This window comes from Delphinus delphis, chromosome 11 (genome assembly GCF_949987515.2).
Source record: "Delphinus delphis chromosome 11, mDelDel1.2, whole genome shotgun sequence".
NCBI lineage: Eukaryota > Metazoa > Chordata > Mammalia > Artiodactyla > Delphinidae > Delphinus > Delphinus delphis.
In genome coordinates, this window is record NC_082693.1 from 92,509,650 (window position 1) to 92,535,137 (window position 25,488).

Sequence of the window (25,488 nt, forward strand, 5' to 3'; positions counted from 1 at the left end):
TCTGCTTCCTCATACTCCAAATGCTGGGTACACAGTTGGCCTGTAAAATAGACTTAGAGCTGGAAGGAACCCTCAAACTCGAAAGTTCTGTGCTAGGTGAGCGATCATGGCCACAGTTCCACCGGGTGTGCACACCCTTTGCAATGGGACGTGACCATGCTCCCAGGGAGTGGAGTCAATTTCCCGCCCCTTGAATCGTGACCGGGATTAGCCAATAAAATGCAATGGAAGTGATGTTATACAAGTTCAGGGCTGGGCTCCAGAGACTTTGCAGCTTCTGCCTTGACCCTCTTAGGCACCAGGAAGGGATCTGGTAGAGCCAACCGGAGGAAGAGAGGCCACTGGAGGAGAACCGGGGCCCCCCGTGCCCCCCACCCCCACCCCCGGGCCAACAGTGAGACCTACTGCCCAACACATGAGTGAGGCCCTCATGGATGTTACAGCCAGGCTGATCTCCCCGCTGAGCAGGGCTGCTAGAGTGAGCCCAGGGAAACCAGCCCTGCTACAGCACCGCAGAAAGAATAAACCGTTGTTGTCTAAGTTGAGGGTGGCCTGTTACACAGCACAGGCTAACTAAAGCCCGGGGCGGGGAAGGGACTCACCCAAGGTCCCACAGTGAGGCAGAGACCAGGTCCGACTATGACCAGGTTTCCCCGCTGCCCCCTAGAGCCCTTCCCACCACAGTGTCCTGCAGCCCAGTTAATCAGCACAGCCTGGTGGGGGTGGTTATGTGGGGTGTAAACCAAGCAGGCTCTTCCCACTTCTCCCTGAGTCATAAAGGGTTGGCTGACGTCCACACAGGCTTCCCTTGCCCATCATCACTTAGGAAGAAGATATGGTTCATCCCATTCTAAAGATAGTGAAGCTGAGACCAAGAGCTGATGGGCAACTTGCTGACAGCCACATAGCTTGTTAATAGCAAAGCTCTGACTCAAACCCACTCAAACCTCTTAGGGCCACTTAGGATCTTTCCCACTGGCTCCCAGGAAGGAGACCAGCAGGTGATGAAGTTCCCTCCAAGGGTCAGTCTCTCAGGGGCACAGACACATACACAATACACACAAACCTACCCCCCCCACACACAAACACATCCCATACACACAATACACACATACGTACCACACACAGACACGCATCGTGTTGGTCTCTCTCTCTCTCTCTCTCTCCGTTTCCCTCTATCTCTCCTTCCCAACCCTCCATCTTCAATCAGCCTACCGCTAATGGACCATATACTTTATTAAAAATATATAGTTACAAACTCCATTGTCAACCCGGGCTGGGCCTGCAGGCCCAGAGGGCCCACAGGGAGGGATGGCCCTTACCCTACTCCTTGAGGTCCCACTTCTGCACCCAAACCCAGTACTATCCACGGGCCAAGAGAGCTGGCTCTGAGGGTCTCAAGGGACCAGCCAGCTGGGCAGGGGGAGGTTGGGCTTGAGGGGTGCGGAGTGCGAGGGTGCACCTCCTCGCCCTGCAGGTACAAATGGCAGAAGGTGGACGTGGTACCTCCATCTCTCCATTTATAGATATTTACGAAAGAAAGTCATGAGCAACAGACCACAGTCATGCAAAAGAAACGCACACCCCTCCCACCCCCTCAAACTAACCACCGGCCCACCCCGGAACCCCCAGATGCCCACCCCCCGACAGTCCAGCCGCCTTCCCCAAGGTTCTGAGAGCAAAGGGGGAATGTCCTTGAAGGGTCGGTGGGGAAAGGGTGGTGGGTCTGGGGTTCCTGAGCCGCCAGTGGGTAGGTGCTGGAGAACCCAGGCTGACCAGACCGAGGGTCTCCTGGCCCTTTCCCAGGCCTGGGTTCTGGAGTCAGTAGGAAGGGGCCTCCCAGTCTCTGAAGCCCCCAGCTCTCTCCAGAAGGTCCATGGAGCCAGGGTGAGCCACTGTGTCCTGAGTGCGGTGGAGGTGTCCTGGCGGCCCACCCCCGGAAGAGGCTCTGGTGGGAAGCGAGAGGGCGGGCCTGGAGGTCAGATGGCGGACTCCCTGCGGTAGGAGATGTTGTCCAGCGGGAGGGTGGCTTGCATGCGCTCCAGATCCAGGTGGCTGCCAAACTCCAGCATCCGGATGATGCCCGCCTCCTCCTTGGAGCCTGCCTCCAGGCCCAGGCCCGCGGCCACGGCGGCAGCGGCCGCGGCCTCCTCCTCCATCTCCTCTTCCTCCTGGCTCATGAGGGCCAGCTCGTTCTCATAGCAGAAGGCACTGGGCGGGGGCGGTGGGGCGGGCAGCACGGTGATCTTACTCTCCTGCAGCTCCCGGGCGGAGCAGCAGGGCGTGCCGGCCACCTCGTATGTCTTGTGGAAGCGCGAGTAGTCCACCTTGTAGTGGCTCTTCTCCTCAAAGACCACGGGCTCGAAGCGGTGACCCCATAGGATCTCGCTGGCCAGGTAGGAGCTGCGGGCCTGGGTGGTCATGGCCGTGGCCTCCACCATGCCCTCCAGGATGACCACGATCTCAAAGTCCTCCGACTCCAGCTCCTCCTTGCCCATGCCGTAGAGCGGGCTGTCCTCGTCGATCTCGTGGACGATGATGATGGGCGACACCAGGAAGATGCGGTCCAGGCCGATGTCGTAGCCCACGTTGAGGTCCCGCTGGTCCAGCGGCAGGTACTCGCCCTCCTGGGTCATGTAGGGCTTGATGAGCTGGGCCCGCACGTGGGCCTCCACGATGTGGCTCTTGCGCAGGTTGCCCACGCGCCACATCAGGCAGAGCTTGCCGTCGCGCACCGAGATGACCGCGTGGTGGCTGAACAGCAGCGTCTGCGCCCGCTTCTTGGGCCGGGCCATCTTGGCCATGATGGTGCCGATCATGAAGGAGTCGATGACGCAGCCCACGATGGACTGGACCACCACGGCGATGACCGCCAGCGGGCACTCCTCCGTCACGCATCGGAACCCATAGCCGATGGTAGTCTGCGTCTCCACGGAGAACAGGAAGGCACCCAGGAAGCCGTTCACATGCATGATGCAGGGCTTGGCGGCCGCCGGGGCCGCCCCGCCCCCTCCCGCCACCGGGGCCCCCGCCGCGGCCCCCGCCGGGCCGGCCTCCAGGTCACCGTGGAAGAAGGCGATGCACCAGAAGAGGAGGCCGAAAAAGAGCCAGGAGACAAGGAAGGCCGCGGAAAAGATCATCAGCATGTAGCGCCAGCGTGTGTCCACGCAGGTGGTGAAGATGTCCGCCATGTAGCGCTGCGACTTGTTGCTCAGGTTGGCGAAGTAGACGTTGCATTGGCCGTTCTTCTTGACGAAGCGGTTGCGGCGTTTCCGCCGGGGCACGTGGGCCTGCCCGTTGCGGCTGTGCCCGTGCATGTCCTGAAGCCGGCGTGGTCACCTGGGAAGACGCAGGGCCTGCGGGGGAGAAGCAGACACGTGAGACGCTGGGGAGCGAGTGGCTGCCGTGGGAGCGGCTCTCCAAGGGCCCCCGGAGTCCGGGTTCCAGGGCTGCAGGGAACCCACCCAATGATGCTCAGAAGGAGTGGAGCCTAGACTGGGACCCAAGGCTTTCTCCACCACGTGGGCAGAATGTTAAGGTGGTTCTGACAACAGGGAGGGAGTGCCTCCGTGGCTGGCCCAGCTCCGGGATCGGGGTCTGCCAGACCAGAAGCTGAGGCCACCGGGATCCAGGCCCTAGTCCCAGCCCCTCCCGCTGCCCCTCCTCCCCCACCGAAACCTCCTGTGCCTGCTCTTCCGGGGGCTTCCTGATGCCCATCTCGGCACCGCCCTCGCACTGTTTGTCCCACGTGCCCTGAGCAGAGGAAGTGGTGAATGCTCTGGGCCCCGCTCACCTCCCTGGGCTCAGCCTCTGCCCTTCTGGGTCTCTCGGGGGTCGGACATTCTCCTGTGCGGTCCAGTTCGGCAGCCACTGGCCACCTGTGGCTCTTACATTTAATTAAAATTAAATAGAACGTTAGCTTCAGTTCCCCGGCTGCACTCGCCACATTTCAAGGGCTCCGTAGCCACATGTGGCTAATGGCCACCATACTGGACAGAGCAGATGCAGGACATTTCCATCATTGCAGAAAGTTCTACTGGGCAGTGCCGGGACCCACAGCCCAACGTCAGTTCCTGTCCTGTCCCCAAACTTGCTGGGAGCAGTGGTGGGTGAAGACTCCAGTGTGGTGGTCAGGACGGACATAAGGGGAGCCCTGATTTTTGGCTCCCGTGTAGGCATCCCTATTTCCATATCACAGGTGAGGAAACGGGGGCTCAGAGAGGGGAACTGGCCTGTCTAAGGCCGCACAGCTGGTAAGTGAGTCCAAGTCCAGGTGTGTCTAACTCTTCCGCCCGCAGGTGCTGTCAGTATTGCTGAGTTCGTGGTGTGAAGACCTGGGGTGGCGGAGGCAGACACACCACTACCTAGCTATGTAAACTCAGGCAACTCATTTCACCTCTCTGAGCCTCAGTTTCCTCAGTTGTAAAACGGGGATCAAAACCCTACCTCACAGGCCCCGAGGAGACAGTAGGTGCTCAGTTAAAGCCAGTTGCCCTCCTGCCTTCTTTCCCGCTTCCTAGAGCAGGAGGAAGCTGGTGAGGGGCAGGATTTGCCTGTCAGCGTCCCCAGCTGTTTCGGTGGAGGTGGCCTCTCACCCTGCCGGGTGGCGGGTGTGCCAGCTGGGCCCACGGAGGGCAGACCTTCCCCTCACCCTCCCCTCCGCTGGGGCCCCAGGAGAGAGATGGTGCCGCCCAGGGCCCCAGCGGATGGCAGGGCCGGGGCTGGGCCCGGGCCCGGGTTCCTAGTAACGTTTTGGCCCAGAATTATATAAGGCTGGAAGTTTCTATTTTCTGTTCTATTCTTCTTCCTGATCTAATTGTGCATCTGTGGCAATGTTTATACACTTCCCCGGTTCAGGACAACTTGGTTGCCGCAGCAACCGGTGCGCGCCAACGCTGTAATTTAGAGATCAACAGCTTCAGAGCCTGCCTCTTCCTGGGAGAAACTCCCTCTCTCAGCCCAGGGAGAGTGAGCCCTGCCCCCATCTCCTCCCTCCCCTGCGGTCACCCTATTCTGACTCTGGGTTCTCCTCCCTTTCCGCCTTAAAAGGAGCTCCCTGGATCCCACAGTCCTGGATTGAAGTCCCAGATCCACCATGTAACTTGGGCAAGTTAGTGACTGCTCTGCACCTCAGTTTCCTCATCTGGAAAATGGGACCAGTGAGACCCAGCAGTCTAAAGACCTAACAGGTAACGCGGGTGTGCAGGGCTGGCCCTTAAGAGGTCATGATTTTAACTGGGCTTCCCAGACCCTCTCTGCTGCCTCCCCTAGAGTCCCAACAGCCAGGGCCCCAGGTGGGTAGCCCTGAGGGCATTGGGGGCCAGGGGCGCCTTCTAGGCTATAAATGGCTTTCAGAGAGGTCTTCCTTCGCTAAATACATCCCTCTCTGCTTTGTCTCACCATCTTGAATGCATCCATTAGCACCACAGAAGGAACCAGAGCCCGTAGGAAGGGTTTCAAGATCACTGATTTCAAGACCCTCATTTTACATCTGAGGCCAAGGAAGCTCAGAGCTGAAATGAACTCGCTAAGGGTCCCAGAGCAGGTGCGCCAGCCCTGAGCAGTCCCCTCACTTCCACTCCTGGAAGGTCAAGGAGGTGCTCCTGGGAAGAGGAGCTTCCTCTCTGGAGGGGGTTGGGGTAGGACTTCGGTGCTAGGGAAGAGAGGGCACCAGCCCAGCCCTGGCAGGCCCTGGACCCACCAGCCTCAGGTCTGCAGGATAGAGAGGCAGAGGGGACAGTGTGTAGCAACCTGGGCCTTTGGTGGGTGAAGACGGTGAGGCCCAGAGAGAGTAAGGGCCCTGTCCAAGGCCAGACAGGAGCCCAGGGTGCTGCGGGGCCCTCGATCTCTGCCCAAAGGAACTGGTCCTGACCTTGGGGGTTCATCTGGTGCTGCAGGAGAGGGTTCTTCATGGGGCTCCCCTCACCAGCACTGCCCACTGTTTCCCATCCCTTAGTGGAAGTGCCAGGAGTCTCAGCGAAGCCCCAGGAGGAGGCTCTGTACGTCCCTACCCCCTACACTCACACCCTCCACTTCAACACCGCCCCAGCCCCTGCCCTTCCGTCACCCCAATTCCCCATCCCCAGCACCCACGTGTAGCCCGGGGGGCGGGGGGCACAGCTCATCTCCCGGCCCCATGCCTCCTCTCCCGGTCACAGCAACCGTTCCCCGAGCCCCTGCCCTGGGCCAGGCCCGGGGCCACCACCGTTGTGCCCGCTAGCTCAGGCGGTGCTCAGAAACGTCCACTCCTGGGCCTTTGGGAAAACTGCCCGCGAGCACAGGTGCTGCCACCAGGTCCGACACTCCACCACGGGCAGCCCATGTGTGGGGCGTCCCCCTGAACACCCTGGGCTGGTGAGGGCCCAGCCCCTCATCCTCAGTCACCTGCCCAGATACACCACCACTCCATCCATCACCACAGCCCCTGCACAAGAGCGGGCGGTTCAGCTGCCGGCGCCGCACGAGGATGACACAAAGTGAGGGGTACCGAGCTCGGCCAGTGCTCGCGGGTCACAGCTGCCAGGAGACGGCCAGCTTTTCTGTCCCTTGTTTGTCACACGGGGCTTCCTGGCGAAGGCACAAGGACCCAAGGGAAAAGTGTGAAAGAGAAAGGGACAGAGATCATGGGAGAGAGGCGACAGGCATTGATGATTGGGTACCATCTTCCTCCGAATATAGATGTTTTATTAAAAGAGAGAGAGAGAGAGCAAGGGTGCCCTAGCTGTTCAGGTGCCTGTACCATGGCTACAACTAAGTGTACTTTTCTGGAAAAAGGGAGCCGGTCTAATCCGCTTGCACCGAAAGTGCCCTGTGCGCACACACTGGGGAACAGGGTTTCTATGGTGGGGGCCCGGGGGGCCGGGCGCTCTGGCTGCCTTGCTGGGTGACCTGGAACAAGTCCCTCCCCTTCCCAGCCAGGCTCTCCCTCCTTTATTCTAAGAGTGCAGCCTGCAGCCTCTTGCAGGGTGAACGTTCTTTCTTTTTGGGAAATAATGGGGATGGGCGATGCTGGCTGCGTTTTGAAATGTAATGTCCTTTCTTAGCCAAGTGAAGAATCGACAATGCTGTGCAAGTTACCAACTCTTTTTTTGGTTTGTTTTTAATTTTGCTGTGAACATCTGGATCCTGGACAACTAGGGAAACTGAGGCTGAGAGCAGGGCTGTGGCACATGAGTCAGAAGCTGGCGATGGACACCTGAGCCTCAGGGAGAGAGTGAAGGGGACCAGCAGGGCTGTCAGCTCACTGGCACCGTCTCTATCCTGCTCCTTCCTGAGGAGTTAGGGAGGGCTGGACCCTGCCTGCCAGGGGTTCCAGAGAGGCAGGAGGACCACCCCGCACCTGTGTCCTCTTAGGTTTTCCCTATGATAGGATGACACCAAATGCCCCCTCCTTGCCCACAGCTCCCTTTGCCGAAAAAAAGCCAATAAAGTGGCAGCAGCCTCAGCAGTTTCCCGCAGCCTGGGAAGGCGGTGCAGGCGAATCTCCCCACGAGCACCCGCCGCCACTTGTGGGAGTCACGGTGGCGTCTGCAGGTGCGTCACGCAGGCCCTCTGGCCCCAGACAGCAGCAGCAGCGTGTCCTGAGGCCCAGGCGGGCTGGCCTGGCCGCACTCGGCCCCTAGACGGCGGGCGGGAGGGGGCAGAAGCGCACACGTAGGGGGTGCTTAGCCCGCCTGCAGGCCTTCAAGCACCCCACTGATGTTGGGTGGGACAGCAGGGGAGGCGGAGGGACCTGCCGGAGGTCACACAGCTCAGAGTGGGGCCCAGCTGAACCCGTCATCCCTCAGTGGCCGCCCTCAGAGAGGGAACACTCTGGAAGCGCCAGCTCTATGCCAGGCGCTGTCTGGTCCCTCTTGCTGAAACATCACTACAACTCTTTGTTAATTTAACAAGTATTTATTAAGCACCTACCGCAGCAACAAGCAGGGTTATTATTTCTCTTCCCAGCTGAAGCATCACAGGCTGGGGGTGGGGGTGGGGGAGTAGGGACGGGGATGGGGTCACACAGCAGGTGCGGCAAAACCGGGATTCTGACTCAGGCCTGGGTGGGTCCAGGTCCTGGCTCACCCTGGTCCCCAGCCTCTGGCCTTCCCTTCACCTCCCACGATGCCCTGTTCAACCCGGACCCCCTCACGCCTCTCCCCAGCTCTCCAGCCTCAGCCCAAGCCCCCTCTGTTCTCTGAAGCCTTCCGCGGCTGCACTGCCAGCCGCCAGCCCTGCTTCCTCACAGCCCCTTGACCCTCACTCGGCTTCTTTTCCACTTGATGAAAATGATGTGCTGGTTAGAGCCTCACCTTCGGGGCTTTAACCAACACATTAGGCTCCCAGGCTCGGCTCTGTCCACCTCCTAGCATGTCCTCTGTGGACCTCGGTTTCCTCACCTGCAAAATGGAGATGATGCTAACAGTACCTACCTCACCTACGTAATAGAAACATCAGCTGAGGGTTCAACAGGGCATTGCAGGTAAAACACAGTGAATGAGATGAGATGAAGATGATGATGATGATGAAGATGACGGTGTAAGAACACTGGCCTGGGAGACCGGAAACCTGGCTTCAAGTCCTGGCTCCACCACTAACTGCTCCAGCCAGGGGCTCCTTCTCTCCATCTGCAAAATGGGGGACCGTAATTGCTCTCTGGCCAGAGAGCTGGGAAGATGTAATGAAGTAAGAGCCCAGCACAGAGTCTGAAATAAGGCGGGTGATCTGGTGGGCGTTCTTGAGTCTGATGAGTCCCACTCATCCCTGAGTCCCTCTTGGGCCTGAGGGGAGGCTGCCTCTTCTAGCAGACGGCGCACCCATGGGGAAATGGGGGCGGCGCAGGGCCAGGGGGTGGGGGGAAGAGAAGATTTCCCTGGAGGAAGTGGAAGGAATTAACAAGACTGCCCCATTTCCCAGCCTTGTGAGGAGCACAGGGCCTGCCCCCAACCCCAGCTCTGACTGAGGCCTCTCGGGCCTGGACTACCTGCTTTGGCGGGGAGGGTCCTTTCATCTCACACACACGGGGATTTGGAGGAGGGAGAGGACTTCAGTGCAGGCAGCTGTGCTCCTCAAAGAGTAAGAGGCGGCTAAGGATGGATCTAGCCATGGGGTTGTCCCATCCTGCCCACGGTCCTCTGCAGGCCCCTGTCCTGCTCCTCAGACCCTGGGAGGTCTGACTACCTTCTCTCGATGAATCTCCAGAGCCCAAATCTTCCCCCTCCCAGGGCAGTGGCTCTGACTCTGGAGTCTCTGTACCACTTTCCAACTGTGTGACTTTGGGCAAGTTACTTAACCTCTCTGGTCCCTGCACGCCTCATCCTTAGGTGGCTCTAAGAGTATTCCTTACCTCATAAGATTATTCTGAGAGGTAAAGGGGATCATGCACAGGTGCCCAGCACAGAGTAAGTGGTTGGTAAGTGGTACAAATCACTTCAGAGGCTGAACAGTCCTTCCCTCGATCCCCTCCCCTGGATTTCAGATGTCACGCCCCAGAGCCCACCCTGCACCCATCACGCGGCCCCGTCCAACTTTTCTTCCAGCACCAACGCTAGGGAGCAGGTGAGTAAGAGCAGCGGCCTCAGACTCTCACAGAGCTGGGCCGGAAGTGGGCTCAGTCCCGTCTGGCTCCAGCAGGATCCTTGACCTCTAAGCTTCAGTGCCTTCATTTACAAAGGAACCCAGTAATGCCTACCTTGCGGGGTGGTGTCGTGAGGACCAGAAGCAGATTGTCAATCGTCATAAAAGTGCAGGCCACACCGTGGGGGCTCAACAGACTCTCTTCCTCCCCCTCACCTTCTTCTGTACCCCGAAATCCCACTGCATGCGTAGCCCCTCCCCCACTGCGAAATCCACACGGAGCACTTAGTGTGCATTTGCTCTGTGCGGGCACTGTTCTGAGTGCTTTACGCTGATCGATTCCTGCCATCCTCATCCTGACCTCAGAGGAAGCTTCCGTTTTCATCCCTACTTTATTTATTTTTTAAATTTTTTGGGCTGCACCACGTGGCTTGCAGGATCTTAGTTCCCTGACCAGGGATTGAACCTGTGCCCCCTGCTGTGGCATTACGAGTCCTAACCACTGGACCGCCAGGGAACGCCCCATCCCTACTTTAGAAGTAAGATAACCAAGGCACAGAGAGGTTCGGCAAGTTGCCGAAGGTCACACAGCTTGTAAGTAGTAAAGTCAGGATTTGGAACCAAGCAGTTTGATGCCAGAGCACATTCATTAGACACTCTGCTCTCCTGCCTCAGAGAAACACGGTTGTATCAAAAGTTTCTTCCACTTAGTAAACATTTATCACGCCTGCCCTCCTTTGTGCCAGGTTCTGTCCAGCAGGTCCTACTGGGAAAGGAGAAACTGGGTCATAGGGCAAGTTGGAGCCAGGAACTGGGTCCCTGATTTGAGGTCCAGACAGAGCCTAGACACACAGGTGACTCTGGGCTCCAGAGGGGCTCTGAGCAGTGTGGGGTGAACTGGCTCATTCCTCCAGCTCTACAACCACCGCACCTCCCAACCACGCAGCCAGCCAGCGAACAGGTTTAGAAAGCAAATTCCCCAGAATGTCCAGACGGACCTTCCAGTCATGGCCAAATGGCAGGAGCTGGTGGCTGGAGGACAGAAGGGCCACTGCTCCAAGCTGCAGGTATGCCCTGTGCTGCATTGCTGACGCCTGGCCCCTGCACTGATAGATGGAGGGCTCCCTGCTCCCAAAGGAGCCTTTTCTACTGGCCAGACAGTCCCACCAAAGAGGCCCCCCAGACACCTTTGCCCTCTCCCTATAGGAACTTGAAGGCAAGAGCGGATCCCCGAAGGCTTCTCTCTTCCAGAACAACCTCCGCTCCCTCGCTGGTGGTGGGATTCAATCCCCACTGTCTTGCTGTGGCTTCTAGGGACCCGCTCTGCTGCGTGCTCATTCCTCACAGGCGCTCACTCAGTTACTATTGCCCTTGCTGCGGGTCAGGCACAGGCTGCGGACTCACGCAACTTATGCATCGGTTGGGGAGAGATGCTATACACGTAACAAGCATTTGCACAGGTGACAGCCGTCAGCTGTGGTGAGCTGCTTGAAGGAAAATTACGGTGTGACGTGAGAGAGAAGAAAAGGGGCCGTAGTTCGATGGGGGTCCCCGAAGGCCTCTTTCAGAAAATGACATTTAAACCAAGACCTGAGTAGTAGGTGGGAGCCAAGACAATTGGGAGAATTGCGTATCTGTGTGGAAGAGGGGTGTAGAACATTCCAGAAAGAGAATCTGCAGCAAGGCCAGAGAGCAGGACTGAAGTGAGCAAGAGGGAGGGTCACCCAGGATGAGGCCCCAGAGGTGAGGGGTGGGCAGGGTTTCAGAATTCATCCTCATGGCTATGGGAAACGGGCAGGTGGTGAGGTTTTGCCTGGTTTGATCTTTTAAACCTTCATGTGACATCTTTAAGACAAATAGGAATAAGCTGTAATATAATAAACCCGTGTGTTCACCACCAGGCTTCAAAAATAAAACGTCCTCAATATGGCCCCAGTGGCACCCCTGCCCTTGTCTGGCCCCAGAGGTCTCTGCTGTCTGATCGTGGAGCACACACAGGAATGAGATGTCAGGATGCTTTGTGGGGCACCGTGGAAGCTGCAGGCCAGCGACAGGGCTACCGCTGCTGCCCAGGCGGCTGATGACGGTGGCCTGGAGCTGCCAGGGTGGTGGCAGTGTTGCTCATGAGAAGTAAAGAGATTGGGGACACATTCCGGACAGAGAGCCCCCAGGTGTGGCGATGGGCTGGGTGGGGGGTTGGGAAGAGGGGTGTCAGGAATAGGTAATGGTGAGATGCTGAAAGAGGACCAGTTCCTAGTGTGCAGTGGCCTTGGAATGTCCACATCGGGAAGTCCACGGCATGTCAGCCCCCAAGATCCGGACAGAGCTAGACTCATTCGATCGTGCACACCTGGATGAGGCTGTAAGTTGTAAGAGTGGATGAGATCGCCCAGGCAGGGATGCTGGATGGGAAGAGAAGAGGGCCTCAGACCCAGCCCCGAGCATCTCCGGCACGCAGAGGAGAACCTGCCTCTGCAGATGGAGGCCAAGGGGCAGAGGGAGAGGATCAGCAGGACAGAGGCGCCCCTGAAGCCAGGAGAAGAGGGAGTTTCAGCAGAGTCGCCCAGGTGGCCCTGACCAGCCCAGACCACCTAGGCCAGTGGTGCCACCTCCTTTTCCCCATTAGGGTGCTCCCTCTCCCTGGCCAGAAAGGGTGAAGACTCCTCATGGGCAGAGGAAAAGGCAAGGTGCTGCGCGGGGTTGGGGGCGGCAGTGGGCAGGAACAGAGGTGACTTCCGCACAGCCCACAGCGGCCCTCCAATCCCAGCTCCACAGCCAGGGGTGGGCGTGATCACTGCCAGCCCCTCCCCCCCATTGCCTCATCCTGGGCTTCTCAGCAAACAAGACTCCAGGAGCTGGAGCTGCTGGTCTGGGAAGAGGGTCTCCCAGAGTTTGGGGGGTGGGGGCTGATGCCCCCTCACTCACACAGGATTCCTTGAATTCTCTGCTGGGCTCACAGGCCGAACCTAAGAAGAGGTGTGGGGAGGAGGGGGAGTGGGTCAGGGGGGTCAGAGCCAAGTGCCAGGGCGAATTCAGCCAAGGCCACCCCGGGCAGCTTCGGAGAGCCGTGCGATTGCCTGTGACACTTGTGTGGGCTCCTGGGCCTGCAGACACTCACGCACTCAAGGAGCCAGGCGCCTGGTTTGCCCAGCCCAGACTGGAAGCAGCCCAAACACAATGGCACGCCGCGAAGCCAGTGAAAAAACGAGGGGGAGCCCGGTAGGAACCGGTGTAGGTCTTCAAGATGTGTTTTTTTTGTTTTGTTTTTTTTTTTGCGCTACGCGGGCCTCTCACTGTTGTGGCCTCTACCGTTGCAGAGCACAGGCTCTGGACGCGCAGGCTCAGCGGCCATGGCTGACGGGCCCAGCCGCTCCGCGGCATGTGGGATCTTCCCGGACCGGGGCACGAACCCGTGTCCCCTGCATCGGCAGGCGGACTCCCAACCACTGCGCCACCAGGGAAGCCCTTCAAGATGTGTTTTTAAGTGAAAGAAGGTAACCATGATGAACACTGAGCCATCATGAGCCATACATATCTACCATTTGTATAAAAAAGGAGAGAAAAGAAATTTATAGATACACATCTTTGCTTTTCTGTGCTTGTCTATGGATGGAGACCCAGGAAACTGGTGACACTGGCTGCCTCCGGGGAAGGGAAGCAGGTGCCTGGGGGAGGGGTGGGAGGAAGAATTCTCACTGTATTCCCGTTTGTGTCTTTTTAATTTTAGAACCATATGAATGTATTACCTACAAAAAAAAAAAAGACACATAGAAAGTTTTAAAACTAGTGTGTACCTATGTGTATTTTCTGAGAAGGGTCATAGCATTCATAAGATCCTCAAAACGGACTGTGACCCCAGAAAGCCTGAGAACAAACACTTCACTTTGGTACTGAGTGGCCATGGAAAAATGTCTTAACCTCTCTGAATTGCATCCATAAAAAGGGGAGGAACAACACCCACTTCATAGGCATGTTGCCAAGACGAACAGTGACAGTGGAGGGTAAGGGGTTATAAACTGCAAAATGCAAAAACCCTTTGTGAAGGGGATGACTTACCGTCCCTCCAGTCCTCTCCGCTGCCCCCTCCAGGGCACCTCTGAGCCCACGGTCCTCCCAGCAGTTCTGATGGAGGCTGCTGGCTCACCCTTGCCTCCCTCCTCAAGTCCTCCAGGCCTGAGGGCCCCTCTGCAGGTTGCCCCTCTCCCAGCCTCTCTATTCAGAACCCATGCAGTGTCCAGGCTCAGCCTTGACTAAAAATACCACCCGGCCCCAATCGCCCTCCAGAGACAAGCAGATTTGGCACCTGCTCCAGTGTCTGCTGGGCGTCTAAGAGGCATCACAAACCCAGCATAGCCAAGATGGAAGGATCGCCCCTCCCCTGCCTTCCCCATCTCTGTCTGTGACCTCCTGGGGGCGCTGCTCAGGCATCACACCTGGGCATCATCCTTCAACCCTCCCCGAACCCAAGAGTCATAATAATGGTATGATAACTAACATTTAGTGTTTACTCTGGGCCAAGCCCTGGCCACTCCTTTGACCCTCGTGACACCCTGGAGGTGGGCACTGTTATTTTCGTCCCCACCGGGAGTTCAGGAGCTTCCCCAAGCAGGTGAACCGCAGGAATGGGACCTGGACGTGGGCCCCATGCCCAGTCCATCCAGCCTGCAGCGCCCTCCCTGCCGCAAGCCACGTCATTGCCGACAACTGCATGGGGTCCTCCCTGAGCCTCCCTGCCTCCACTCCCCATGCAGTCCGTCTCCACACAGGCTGAGGACCCACGTCACTCCTCAGCGTGGAGCTCTCGGCTTCCCACGGTGCTGTCCTGCCCTCCAGTCTCCCCTCTCCACTCCCACCCCGACCCCCGACCCCCGACCACTCGGGCCTTTCTTCTTGCCCCTCCTGGATGAAATCCTCCAAGACTCCACTGCTCACACCTTCCCACCATTCAGGTCTTGACTCAAAGGCTGCCGCCTCCAAGAGGCCCCCCAGGTATTCTCCATCTGCGTCCTGGTCTTCCTCACAGCATTTATCCAATCCAAACTGATTTCACCCACAATCTCCGCAAGTGCCGGGACCTCAACTCTCTGCTTCACCCCTGAACCCCAGTGCCTGGCACAACGCAGACACTTAATAAACATCCGACGACTGTCAAAGAGACGAGGTAATTTCAGCCTGTCATAATTCCCGTGAAGGACCTAAGCAAGGGTGATGTGACAGAACGGGACCAGGGAGGAGCTATTTTTGTCACCGGAGTTAGGGAGAACCTCTCAGTGGAGGTGGCCTCTGAGTGGAGACCAGAAGGAGATCTTCTGTGGTGCTGGAGTGGGGCAGGACGTCCAGGGCCTCGGGCCTCGGCCTCACATGCCTACGGAGCACTGGCTTCTCGGCAGGTGTCCCCAGGTGTCCTCCCCGCGGGGCGCCCAGGGTCCTAGGCCCAGAAAAGCAGCTCCAAGGACAGGAGGAGGCAGTGCCGGGGCGGGGTCAGCAGGAGAGGGCGCGGCAGACAGGCCTCGGAAGGGCCGGACCGCGGCAGGAGCACTCCTGCTCATCGGCAGCCGTGAGGACTGGTGCTATCAGAACGCCTACTACGCGCAGGGAAAGAGCTACGTGCGCACCCGTCACCTCTGACCATCTGCCAGCCGGCTCCTGAGGCCAGAGGCTCGCAGACTCCATTCACTCATTCATTCATTCATCACCTAAAAACACGCTGAGCTGGACGGGCAGCTGCCCTCCTGCCTAGTGTGTGTCCAACACAGCCCAGGGTCGTCCCTCGGAGGGCACTCCATAAGTCACTGTGGAATGAGTGAACACTAACTGAGCACCTGCTGTGTGCTGGGAGAAGAGAAATGAGTCAGACACCACCCTGCTTTGCTGAGCTCCGCAGGTAAGTATGTGAGGAGGGCGGAAAGGATCCTCACGGCCAGAGGGCTTGGAGAGGAGGTGGCCAGAAAGACACGAGGCAAACAGAGAGCTCAAAGACAAAGCAGGGCTGGGGGGAGCAGAGAGCAGGACCTAGGCCCCAGGGTGGGGTGGCTGACCAGGAGGCTCGGGGGCCTGGAGCTAAGTGGGCTGCTGGGCAAAGGAAGGAAGGTCTGAGGACAGAAGAGCAGTATCCTGCAATTCTCAGCACTTATGTTCTTAGGAACCAAGCACCCTGGAGAAAAGGAATCTGGACACTCAAGCCTTCTCAGTGTCGCCTCCAGGATTTCTATACAAGGCAGTAAATTTCAGACTTTCTGACCAAGACCCAGAGTAAAAACATACTGTAGGACTTCCCTGGTGGTGCAATGGTTGAGAATCCGCCCACCAGTGCAGGGGACACGGGTTTGAGCCCTGGTCCGGGAAGATCCCACATGCCACGGAGCAACTAAACCCGTGAGCCACAACTACTGAGCCTGTGCTCTAGAGCCCGCGTGCCACAACTACTGAAGCCCACGCACCTAGAGCCCGTGCTCCGCAACAAGAGAGGCCACCACAATGAGAAGCCAGCGCACTGCAACGAAGAGTAACCCCCGCTCACTGCAACCAGGGAAAGCCCGCGCACATCAATGAAGACCCAACGCAGCCACGAATAAATAAATAAATAAATAAATCTATATATTTAAAAAAACATATTTTACCTTGCTACTCATCATTACAATACAGTCCATATATTTTAAGAGATGAAACAAGGGCATCACTAAATAATACCCTCATTACATACAAGCGCTTGAAATTTTCTTTTTTAAAAAATTAATTTATTTTATTTTATTTATTTGTGGCTGCATTGGGTCTTCGTTGCTGCACACAGGCTTTTCTCTAGTTGCAGCGAGTGGGGGCTACTCTTCATTGCGGTGCGCGGGCTTATTGCTGTGGCTTCTCTTGTTGCGGAGCACGGACTCTAGGCGCACTGGTTTCAGTAGCTGTGGCATGCGGGCTCAGTAGTTGTGGCACACGGGCTTAGTTGCTCCGCGGCATGTGGGATCTTCCCAGACCAGGGAACGAACCTGTGTCTCCTGCATTGGCAGGCGGATTCTTAACCACTGTGCCACCACAGAAGCCCGAAATTTTCTTTTTTATTTCATAAAAAAAAAAAAAAAAGCGTAAGTAGTGGACTCAACTAACTCAATTTCACAACCACTAATGGGTCAGGAACTGCATGCAGTTTGAAAAGCACTGACCTTCGGGGTGCTTAGGAGCTGTGAATGGGTTGAGATGGGATCTAGGGCTTATCTTGAAGCTGCAACTGACTATTCTTGGATCATGGGCTGTGGGGGCACACAACTGTGGGGAGAGTTGTTGGAAGTCAAGGGGGAGTATGTGGAACAGACCCTTAGGGTCACAGGACCTCTGCACTGCGGTCCAAACAACAGGGACTCTGGGTTCTGGGTCCAATCCCTTTCCTGGCCCTGTATTAGAACCCGCTGCTATCCCCCTAACAGATGCCATTCAGCAGTTGCTTGCCCACCTCCCATGACAGGGGGCTCACCCCCTCCTCAGGCAGCTCCCTAGAGTGTGGGGAGTGAGGCCCTGCCGTGGATTAACGCAGCTGGTGACTGTTAAGTCCTTCCCGTGGCTGCCTTGTCTGTTCTCTCTGACCCCTGGCCTGTCATCTCAGGGACCCGGGCCAGCTCCAGCACGAGGCCGTGGCCTGCTCTCTGCCCCACTTGGTTCCCTCTCCTCCCTGTGGCCCGGCTCCTGCCCCATGGCTAGGGGGTGGCCCTGGAGCCCAGCCAGAGAGAGGCTCTTTCCAAGGTCAGGTGGCCTCAGGATCCGCAGCTGCACAGCCTGGCGCTGGTGCTCAGCCAGGCCTGCCCCCACCCAAGCAGGTCTGGAGGGCTCAGCGCAGAGGTCAGGTGCTGACACTCAACACAGCCAGAGGAGCTGTGTCTGAAGGTGATGACCGGGGACCTGGAAGTCTGCCAAGAGTGGCCACTGAGGGGTCAGGACAAAGAAGCTCATGTCTACAACAGGCCATGTGATACTGCCAGGCTCAAGAGATCTTCCCAGCAACCCGCAGATGCAGAGGCACAAGCCCACCCTATGGGTCAGGGGATGGAGGCTCAGAGAGGTGCACAGGCTGCCTAAGGTCACACAGCCAACTCAGGGGTGGAGTTGGACTTGAACCCAGACTTTCTGTTTCTCATCCACAGGCCTCAGCGGGGACTACTGAGGCCAGAAGAAAGAAGCCTTGGGGGACAGGCTAGATTCCTCAGACCCCAGAGTGCAGAGCCAAGGCCAAAGTGGGGGGCAGGTCTCAATTAGCAGAACCCTCTAGACACAAGCGGGCTGCCCCAGGAGATGGTGAGCTCCCCCTCAAAAGGGTGTGAGGGGCTCTGATGCCCATGTGTCAGAGTGACTGCAGCCTCGTCTGCCCCCGGTTCACGTCACCCACAGCCAGGGCCCCTCTAGCTCCGTGCCTGCCACCTCCCCTGTATGGCCTCGTGGAGTTCTCCCATTGCTGACCCCTATTCCATCTGTCCCCAGGCTGAGTGGCACCTTAACTCTTCGGGGGTCGGGGGAGGTGGCGGGCTAGACTTCTCAGGCCTACAATGGGAGAGGGGAGGCTCCTTCAGGGAGTTTGGGGTCGGGGTCGGAGAGGAGCTGCAGGGCGGTGGTGGGGTGTCCCAGAGGCCAGTAAAGCTTGGTGCCGGTTCTGCCACCAAGGCGAGCTTGGGCAAACTCCCCTCCCCAGGCCTCAATCTCCCCATCAGTAAAATGGGACCAGCCCCTCACTGTGAATGTACCCCCTCCTCCCCGGCCTAGCTAAGGTCCCCTCCCATCCTCGCTGCCCAGGTGGAGCTGGGATGGGCTCCGAGAACAGGTGGGGCAGCAAAAGGAAGAAGCCAGACACTTCCCCCCACCATCACCACAGGTAGCCCCTGTTTCACAGAGGAGCAAAGCGAGGTTCCCAGGGGGATGGGGACCTGGTTAATGTCACTCGGGATAAGTGAGTGATCCAATCCCAGGCCTGTCTTCCTCGCTCAGCTGCACCCACGGTGACAAGGGACTGCTGCCCCTGCCCCTCTCTCCAACCTAGGGGTTTCCCCAGGGGATGAGCTCATCCCCTGCATAGATACAAGGAGTGTCTGAGGGAGACAGAGGTGTCGGCAGCCCTGGAAGAGGGGAGGCAAAGGAATCAGAAGGAGCCCCGAGCTCTGGTCCAGCCCCAACTCTGTCACCATCACTGTGTGACCTTGGGCAAATCACTGTGGTCTCTGGGCTCCATTGCTCCATCTCCCAGCAGAGTGCTGGAGAAAAAGCAGACACAGGAGCAGACCAGCACTGCAGGGTAAAGGTGGGGAGAGTGGCCTCCTTCAACCGAGACCAGGGGCTGTTTCTGCGCAGCTGTACCCACGCCCCACCGCATCTCCCCCCTGCCCTTCTGAAGCGCCCCCCCGCAAGGCCCACCCAAGCAGGTCTAGACCCAGGCTGCCGGCTGATAGGTCACCATGGCAACGCCAACTCCCTACACAGCACCAGCTGGGGTCTGGACCACCAAGGACCACCTTCCTTGGTAGCCCCTCTCCTTGACCTGCCAATGCTCCTCATGGGCACCTCCCCCTGCTTACAGGCCAGATGTTCCGGCATCTGGCAGTAGGGCTGGTCAACGACTGACCAGGTAGCCACAGGCAGGACTGGGGGAACTGGCGCAGGGTGAGGAAGGGGAGCCCCAGGCTGGACGGGATGCCCCCTCCCTCCCTCAGAGGCCAAATGGAGGGTCGCAGAATGGCTAGAACTGGGACTGGGTGCATTCCCAGCGGGACAAACAACATGTGGCTCTTTCTACCCGTTGGACCTGGGGCAAACTCTTGCTTCTCATTGAGCCTCAGTTTTCTCACCTGAAAAGTGGGAGTGACGGCCTTCAGAGGGTGGCGGGGAGGTTTAAGTGAGGTCATGAATATAAAGTCCAGCGTAAAGCCTGGTACATTGGACCTTGTCCCCTTCCTGCAGCTGGACCTCTAGGAAAACCTTTGTCACCCCAGTGGCCAAGCAATAGCACCATCTATCCGAGCAGTTCGCGTGTATGAGATGTGAGTGAGCGGATGTGAGTGTGTGCAAGTGTGTGAGAGAAAGCGTGGGTGATAGTGGGCCAGAGAGTGTGCGAGCTGGAGGGGGTGTGTGTATTGGGAGGAGGTGAGGCAGGGGGGTGCATGCGCCGGGGGCCACGGGGGCCGCACCCCAGCATTCCTCCCACCCATTTGCCTGGCCCGTGTGTCCTGAAAAGGAACAGGGGTCTTAGAACCAGGTGAAACCCATCAGTTCAAATTGAGTCCAGTCACTTTCCATTTGTGTCCAGCTGGTCCCTCCCCCTCGCTGAACCTCAGTTTCCCCTTCTGTGAACAGAGGGACCCACCAATGCCCCAAGTCAGGTTCAACACAGGGACCAGATGACGGGCCGCAGGGGCAGAACTGGCCCCGGCCTTTGGGAATGGGGGGCTGAGACCCGGAGCAAGCTGGAGCGTGAGCTCCCCTGTCCCCCGGCTGCACCCCACCCACCACCCCGTCAGGCCCGTGTGCGCGCCTGCAGGAGCGCGCGCGTGACTCAAGGTCTATTCATAGCTGAGCTCCACCAGCTGCAGCGTCACAAGCAGAGGGGCCTCAGCCCATATTATTATTTCAATTACCATCTGAATTAAAAGTTTGAGCAGCGATCAGCCCACGTAGCGAGGAGAAGAGGGAGCAGGAGAAAAATAAAGATGAAAAGGAGAAGAAGGGCTGTGCTCGGAGATCCCCCCGCACCCCAAGGAGGACTGAGTCGCTGAGGAGGCTTAAAGGTTATGCCAACCCCCAGGATTCCTGCCCGCCCTTCTCCCAGGGCCCAGGGTCCTCACGGGAATGGGAGGAGCGCTTTGAGAGACAGCCCAACGGCAGCCACTTTGTAGAAATAGATCATTTAGTCCAGATTCTTGACCACGCGGATGGGCGTACTAAGCTCAGAGAGGGTGAGGAACTGACCTAAGGTCACACAGGGAGCCACACCCAAGGCTGCTGGCTCCAAGACCCTCTCTTGCCAGACAGGTTCCATCTACAGTTCCTCCTGACCTCACAGGCTGTATAACACTGACATCTGTGGATGGCCCTGGGGCAGGACCAGGGAGGACAGAGGTGGACCTGCTATCCCTGCTGGTTTCTCTTCCTGCTTCCTCCTCCCTGTTCCCAAGGCTGGCTCCCTTACCCACGGCCCTAGCCTAGAGCCAGCACTCTCAGCCCTCTGCCAAAGCAGCCAGCAGTCTGCACTCCCAGTCCCAGACCTCACTCCACCATCAGCCCAAAGGCCCCTCCTTGCCCACTGGCGCAGGGGATAGAGCCCTGGCTCATATCTAACTCTCCAGTCAGCTTTGGGCAGGCCACTCTTTGTCTCTGAGCCTCAGTCTTCCCCTTTGTAAAACGAGTTCTCCCCTTGGGCGCATGTCTATTTCTATGTCTTCAGAACAGAGCCCCCATGGGATCTCTGAGGGGGTGTCATGCTCTGGGGCGACGCACCACCTCCTGCCAAGCCCCATCCCAGGGGAGGGACGACGTTTTCCACTCTTTCCTCAAGGAAGTCCCAGGGACAGCCCCGGAGAATCAGACTCAGGCCCGGACTCAGACCCAGGTTCCTCCACTTCCCTGCTGTGCGACCTTGGGCAAATCACAGAGACTCTCTGAGCCGTGGCTCCCCCATCTATAACACGGGGACCTCAGTTCGACATTGTGGGGTTGCTGGGAGGGTTAAATGAGAAGGAGTTTACAAAAGCTCCGAGCCCAATGCCTGGCACGACGACGTGAGTTTCCTTACTGGGAAGCCAGTAAGTGATGGGCGCTGCTTCCCGGCTCCTCCTGGGGGTATCGAAGACTCTCGCGATTTTGAAGGTGGGGATGCTATTCAACCTCCCCCATAAAGCAGGAGTCACCAGGGCAGATCGCTCAGTCGGCTCTGCTTGAATAGCTCCGGGAATAAGGAGTTCACTACTTCACAAAACAGCCACAGATGCACCTCCAGCTCTGGGAACCTTCTGGAAGGGGCCATAATCTTCCATCTGAACCCCAAATCCAGCCTGTCCCTGACTGGGACTGCCTGAAACTGGCTTGAAAATGAGCCTGAAAGAGAGCTCTTCAAATAGACCAAGTGAGGGATGGGAATAATGGCCAGGGACGGTGAGGATGGGGCAGCCAGGGAGCAGGAAGGGAACAGGGAGGGGGCCAAAGTGAGAACTGGGCCCTCAAAACTCCCGGGTCCTGTCCGGGCTGGCCACAGTCTTCCACAGGAGGTGTGTGTATCTGCCTGTCTCTCTGTCTACTTCCAGGCAGGGCTGGGAGCCAGGAGCCCTGGGTTCAGGCCCCAGCTCTTCTTCTTCCACCCCCAAACCATCAGCGTGACCTTGGCGGGGCGGGGGTGGGGGGTCCACTTCCCTCCCTGGGCTTCGGTTTCCACTTTCGTAAAATAAGGGCATCAGACCAGTGATTTAAGTGCCAAGCCTTCTGTCTGAACTGAAACGCTCTCCTGCCAATGGCTGTGTCAGCCTGCCCCCCACCTCCAGCCCAGCGTGCCGGGAGCCGTGGGGCCCCCTCAGTGTCCGGTTTCATGCCAGAGACCCTGTCTCTTCCCCCGTCCCCCTCTTTCATGTCTAGTACCTCTTTCGTATCTAGGGCTTTTGAGGGTTCTATCACCCCATTTTACAGGTGAGGAGATGGAGGTATAAGGAGGTAAAGTCACTTGCTCAAGGTCACAGAGAGCCACTCAAAATGCAGGCCTCCTCCTCTGTGCCCAGGACAGCGGCGGGACTCAAGGGCATCTTTTTTCAGGAGAGTCATCAAGATCTTGAATGGCCAACAGTTCTCGATACAGATGCAGACTCTGCACGGGGTGAGGGTGAGGGGGCTGCCCAAGGTCACACAGCAGAGCAATGACAGATGGGGTCCTGAACCCAGGCTCCCTGCCTCCCAGGCCTCGCCTAGCCCGGGGGACAGCAACACGGCCTGACCTGCCCTGCCCTGGGATCTCCGAGATTAGAGCCCTTGTTCTGCCTCGAGGCCCTGCCTGGCTGCTCCCGGAAGCCCCCAACACCTGGGACTGAGGGGGAAGAGTGAGCAGGAAGACAGGAAAGAAAGTTGAGGGTTGGCCGCTTGCCCCCCAGCCCTCTGTCCCTCCCTCTCCTTCTCTCCTCGTGCAAGGGGAGCGGTGGTGATGTAATGCACTCGGCTTTGGTCCCGATGCCAATCTCAGAAGAGAGACGACAGATTGCGTGAGCCAAATTTGGCATCCTAGGGGGAGAGGCATGAAAAGTGGAGATGTGGAGGAGAGGAGCGAGGAGCCTGGGGAGGCGCAGGAGAAGGCCCCCTGCCCAGCAGACCCCGGACTGCCTCCCTCCTTCGATGCCGGCCCCCACCTCCTCCCCAGCCCACCTGGCCTCGGGGCCTCCCCTCCTCACTCTGCGAGGCCGGCCTGGCTGCTGCCGGGACCCTCCAGGCCTGGTGCTGCCAGTCCTGCCCCCCCGACACACCGCTCCAGCTCCATTTCCCACCGCCGCTAGTCTCCTGGTTACCATGTTGCTGGTTGTCATGTCGCTTACATGTCCTCGTGACTCAGTGGTCCCCGCAGAGGGGCCCCCTCCTCCTCACACCCCCCTCAGCACACGCCCCCGCCTCCCCCAGATCCACATTAAGAACCAGCCCGCCCTGTAAGCCTACACTGTTCCTCCTCCCCTTCCCTCTTAGATCCTAAGCTAAGAAATTTTTTCACGGCATCTCCTAAAGCTACTTTATTCTCTGCTCCGCAAATGTCTGTTAAGAACCTACTGTGCTCCAGGCTTGTGTCAGCTGCTTCCAGAGACCTCACGTGGTCTGTAAATCACCTGGCAACCCAATGAAGTCAGTACCAGCATCCCCACTCTCCAGCTGAAGAAACTGAGGCTCAGAGAGGTCAGGCCAGCTGCCCAAGGTCACCCAGCAGAAATTCAAGGCCAGCTTCGTCTGCTCCCAGTCACCCCAACACTTTTTATGGGAGAGGAGCTTCTCTTTCAAGGGTAACCCAAAGGTTCCTGAGGAATAGCTCCCGAGCCCCAGCTCCCCCCTCTAATTCTGGGTACTCCCGTTCTTGGTCAGCCTTATTTCAGGCCATATTCCCCTCTCCCCATTAGCTGTGCATCTTTCCAAAGGTAAGATGAGTCCTTACTCCCATGTGTTCAGCGCTTCCCCAGCCTGAACAGCCCTCAGCTCATCTGAGCGCAGGCGCCCCCTCCTCCCCTTGGAGGTCAGTGGGACAGGGAAGAGTGTCCTCATTCCACAGATATGGAAGTTGAGGGTCAGGGAGGAGAGTGACTTGTCCACCGTGCTGGTCCCTCAGCTAGCTGAGCTGATTTCTAGAAGCCTAAATGGAGGATATACGAGGCCCACTGCCCAGCGTGGAAAACCCCAGAGAGGGCCCATCCTCCCAGTGGAGAACAGAGTAGAATATTCTAGGTTCAGCCCTCCAGACTCCCATTCGGCTGTGGGTCAGCTCAACGGCCAACAGCCTTTGCTCCTGCCATGTTGCACCTCAGCCCGTATCCTACCACCATCTTCGACGTTTTGTTCCCCTCATCCCAGGCCAAGCCAGGACCACCGTTTGGCTCTCAGGCCCCCCAAATCCTGCCAACAGCTCCAAAAAGCCCCAAAGCCCTGGAGGTCACAAGACTGGATGTGGGGGAGAAGCAGAACAGACATTTTACACACACACACACACACACACACACACACACACACACACACACACACAGGTCTGGCTCCTCTCTGGGCCTTGCATGCGTGGCTCTTAGGCCTCCCTCCCTCAGCTCCCCGTTCCCTCAACCTGCTTCTTGACATCCTACTTCTCTTGAGGCCCTCACCTGCCAACTCAGCCAGGCCACCCTCCACCTGTTTCTCCCCCTCCCCCACCCTCTCCCCATCCCAGAGCCTAGGCTCTAGGGGCAAAAGTGTCATGTAGATGCTGGTCGGGGGACACTGCGCACCGGCACGGTTGCAGGGAAGTTTCCCTACTCCAGGGCTCGTTCAGACCTCTCTTTCCCTGGGGTTCTCCGTCTGGGAAGGGAAAAGCAGTCTTGCCTCTCTGCACAGCCTGTTTCCACCACTGTGAAATGTGAACTGCCTTCTTCTCTGGATACCTGTCCACCAACCCTAGGGTATTGGGGTCCAAAGCAGGTGCTCAAAACATGAGAAGTGGGATTTTGTTGTCAGGGCCATTTGCAAACAGGCCGCAGTTGGGGAGGTGGAAAGGAGACACAAGTCACCTGCCTTGAAACTCCTCCAACCCAGTGTGACAGCTGAGGGTGGGTAGAGGCAGGGAAAGGTCATGGCCGGGGCAGAAGGTCAAGGCCCCTTTCACTCACCTCTACCCCCCTTCCTGGCAGAAACCCAGATCTCAACGCTCCCGACGACGACGACGACGGACAGAGGACAGAGCTCACCAGGTCCCGGGGAGTCGCCTGACCGCGCTGAACGCACGCCTGGCCGCGGGAATCCGGGTCAGGGATAAGGTGCTGAGCGGGCGGGGACCGAGCCGTCAGGCCCTGGGACACACAGACACGCACGCGGCCGGACAGACGACGGACAGCGCCAGCGGCGAGCGCGGGCCCGGCTTACCGCGGGGCGCAGGGTCCGACGAGTCTCCGGGAGGCGGCGAACGGGCGCTACATCCCAGGCGCAGTCGGGCGGGCGGCGTCCCGGGCGGGGAGAAGGGTGTCCCGGCGCCCACTCCCCGCGAACTCGGTGGGCCGGCCCCGCCCCCCCTCCCCGGCTGCCTGTGGGTCTGTCCGTCGGTCCCCGGGTCTCGCGGTCTCCGGGCCGTCCCGCGCCGCTCCCCGCGGGCCGCCCAACTTTCAGCGCTGCCCCGCGCCGCGCCCTCGGCGCCGCCTCGGCTTCAGCATCGTCGGGCCCCGGGCCGGGGCTCAGAGCGCGAGGGTCCGGGGACCCATGGCGCTGGCGCCCCCC

The 25,488-nt window shown here is 58.4% G+C and overlaps 1 protein-coding gene across 1 annotated transcript; it reads right to left on the reverse strand.

Moving 5' to 3' along the window:
- Positions 1-1,221: 1,221 nt before the first annotated feature.
- KCNJ4 (potassium inwardly rectifying channel subfamily J member 4) lies at positions 1,222-25,488 on the reverse strand. The gene is made up of 2 exons (XM_060023954.1): positions 25,141-25,488; positions 1,222-3,356 (listed from the first exon to the last, which is right to left on the reverse strand). The coding sequence occupies exon 2, from the start codon at positions 3,315-3,317 to the stop codon at positions 1,980-1,982; it is 1,338 nt and encodes a 445-aa protein (XP_059879937.1). The 5' UTR covers positions 3,318-3,356; positions 25,141-25,488; the 3' UTR covers positions 1,222-1,979.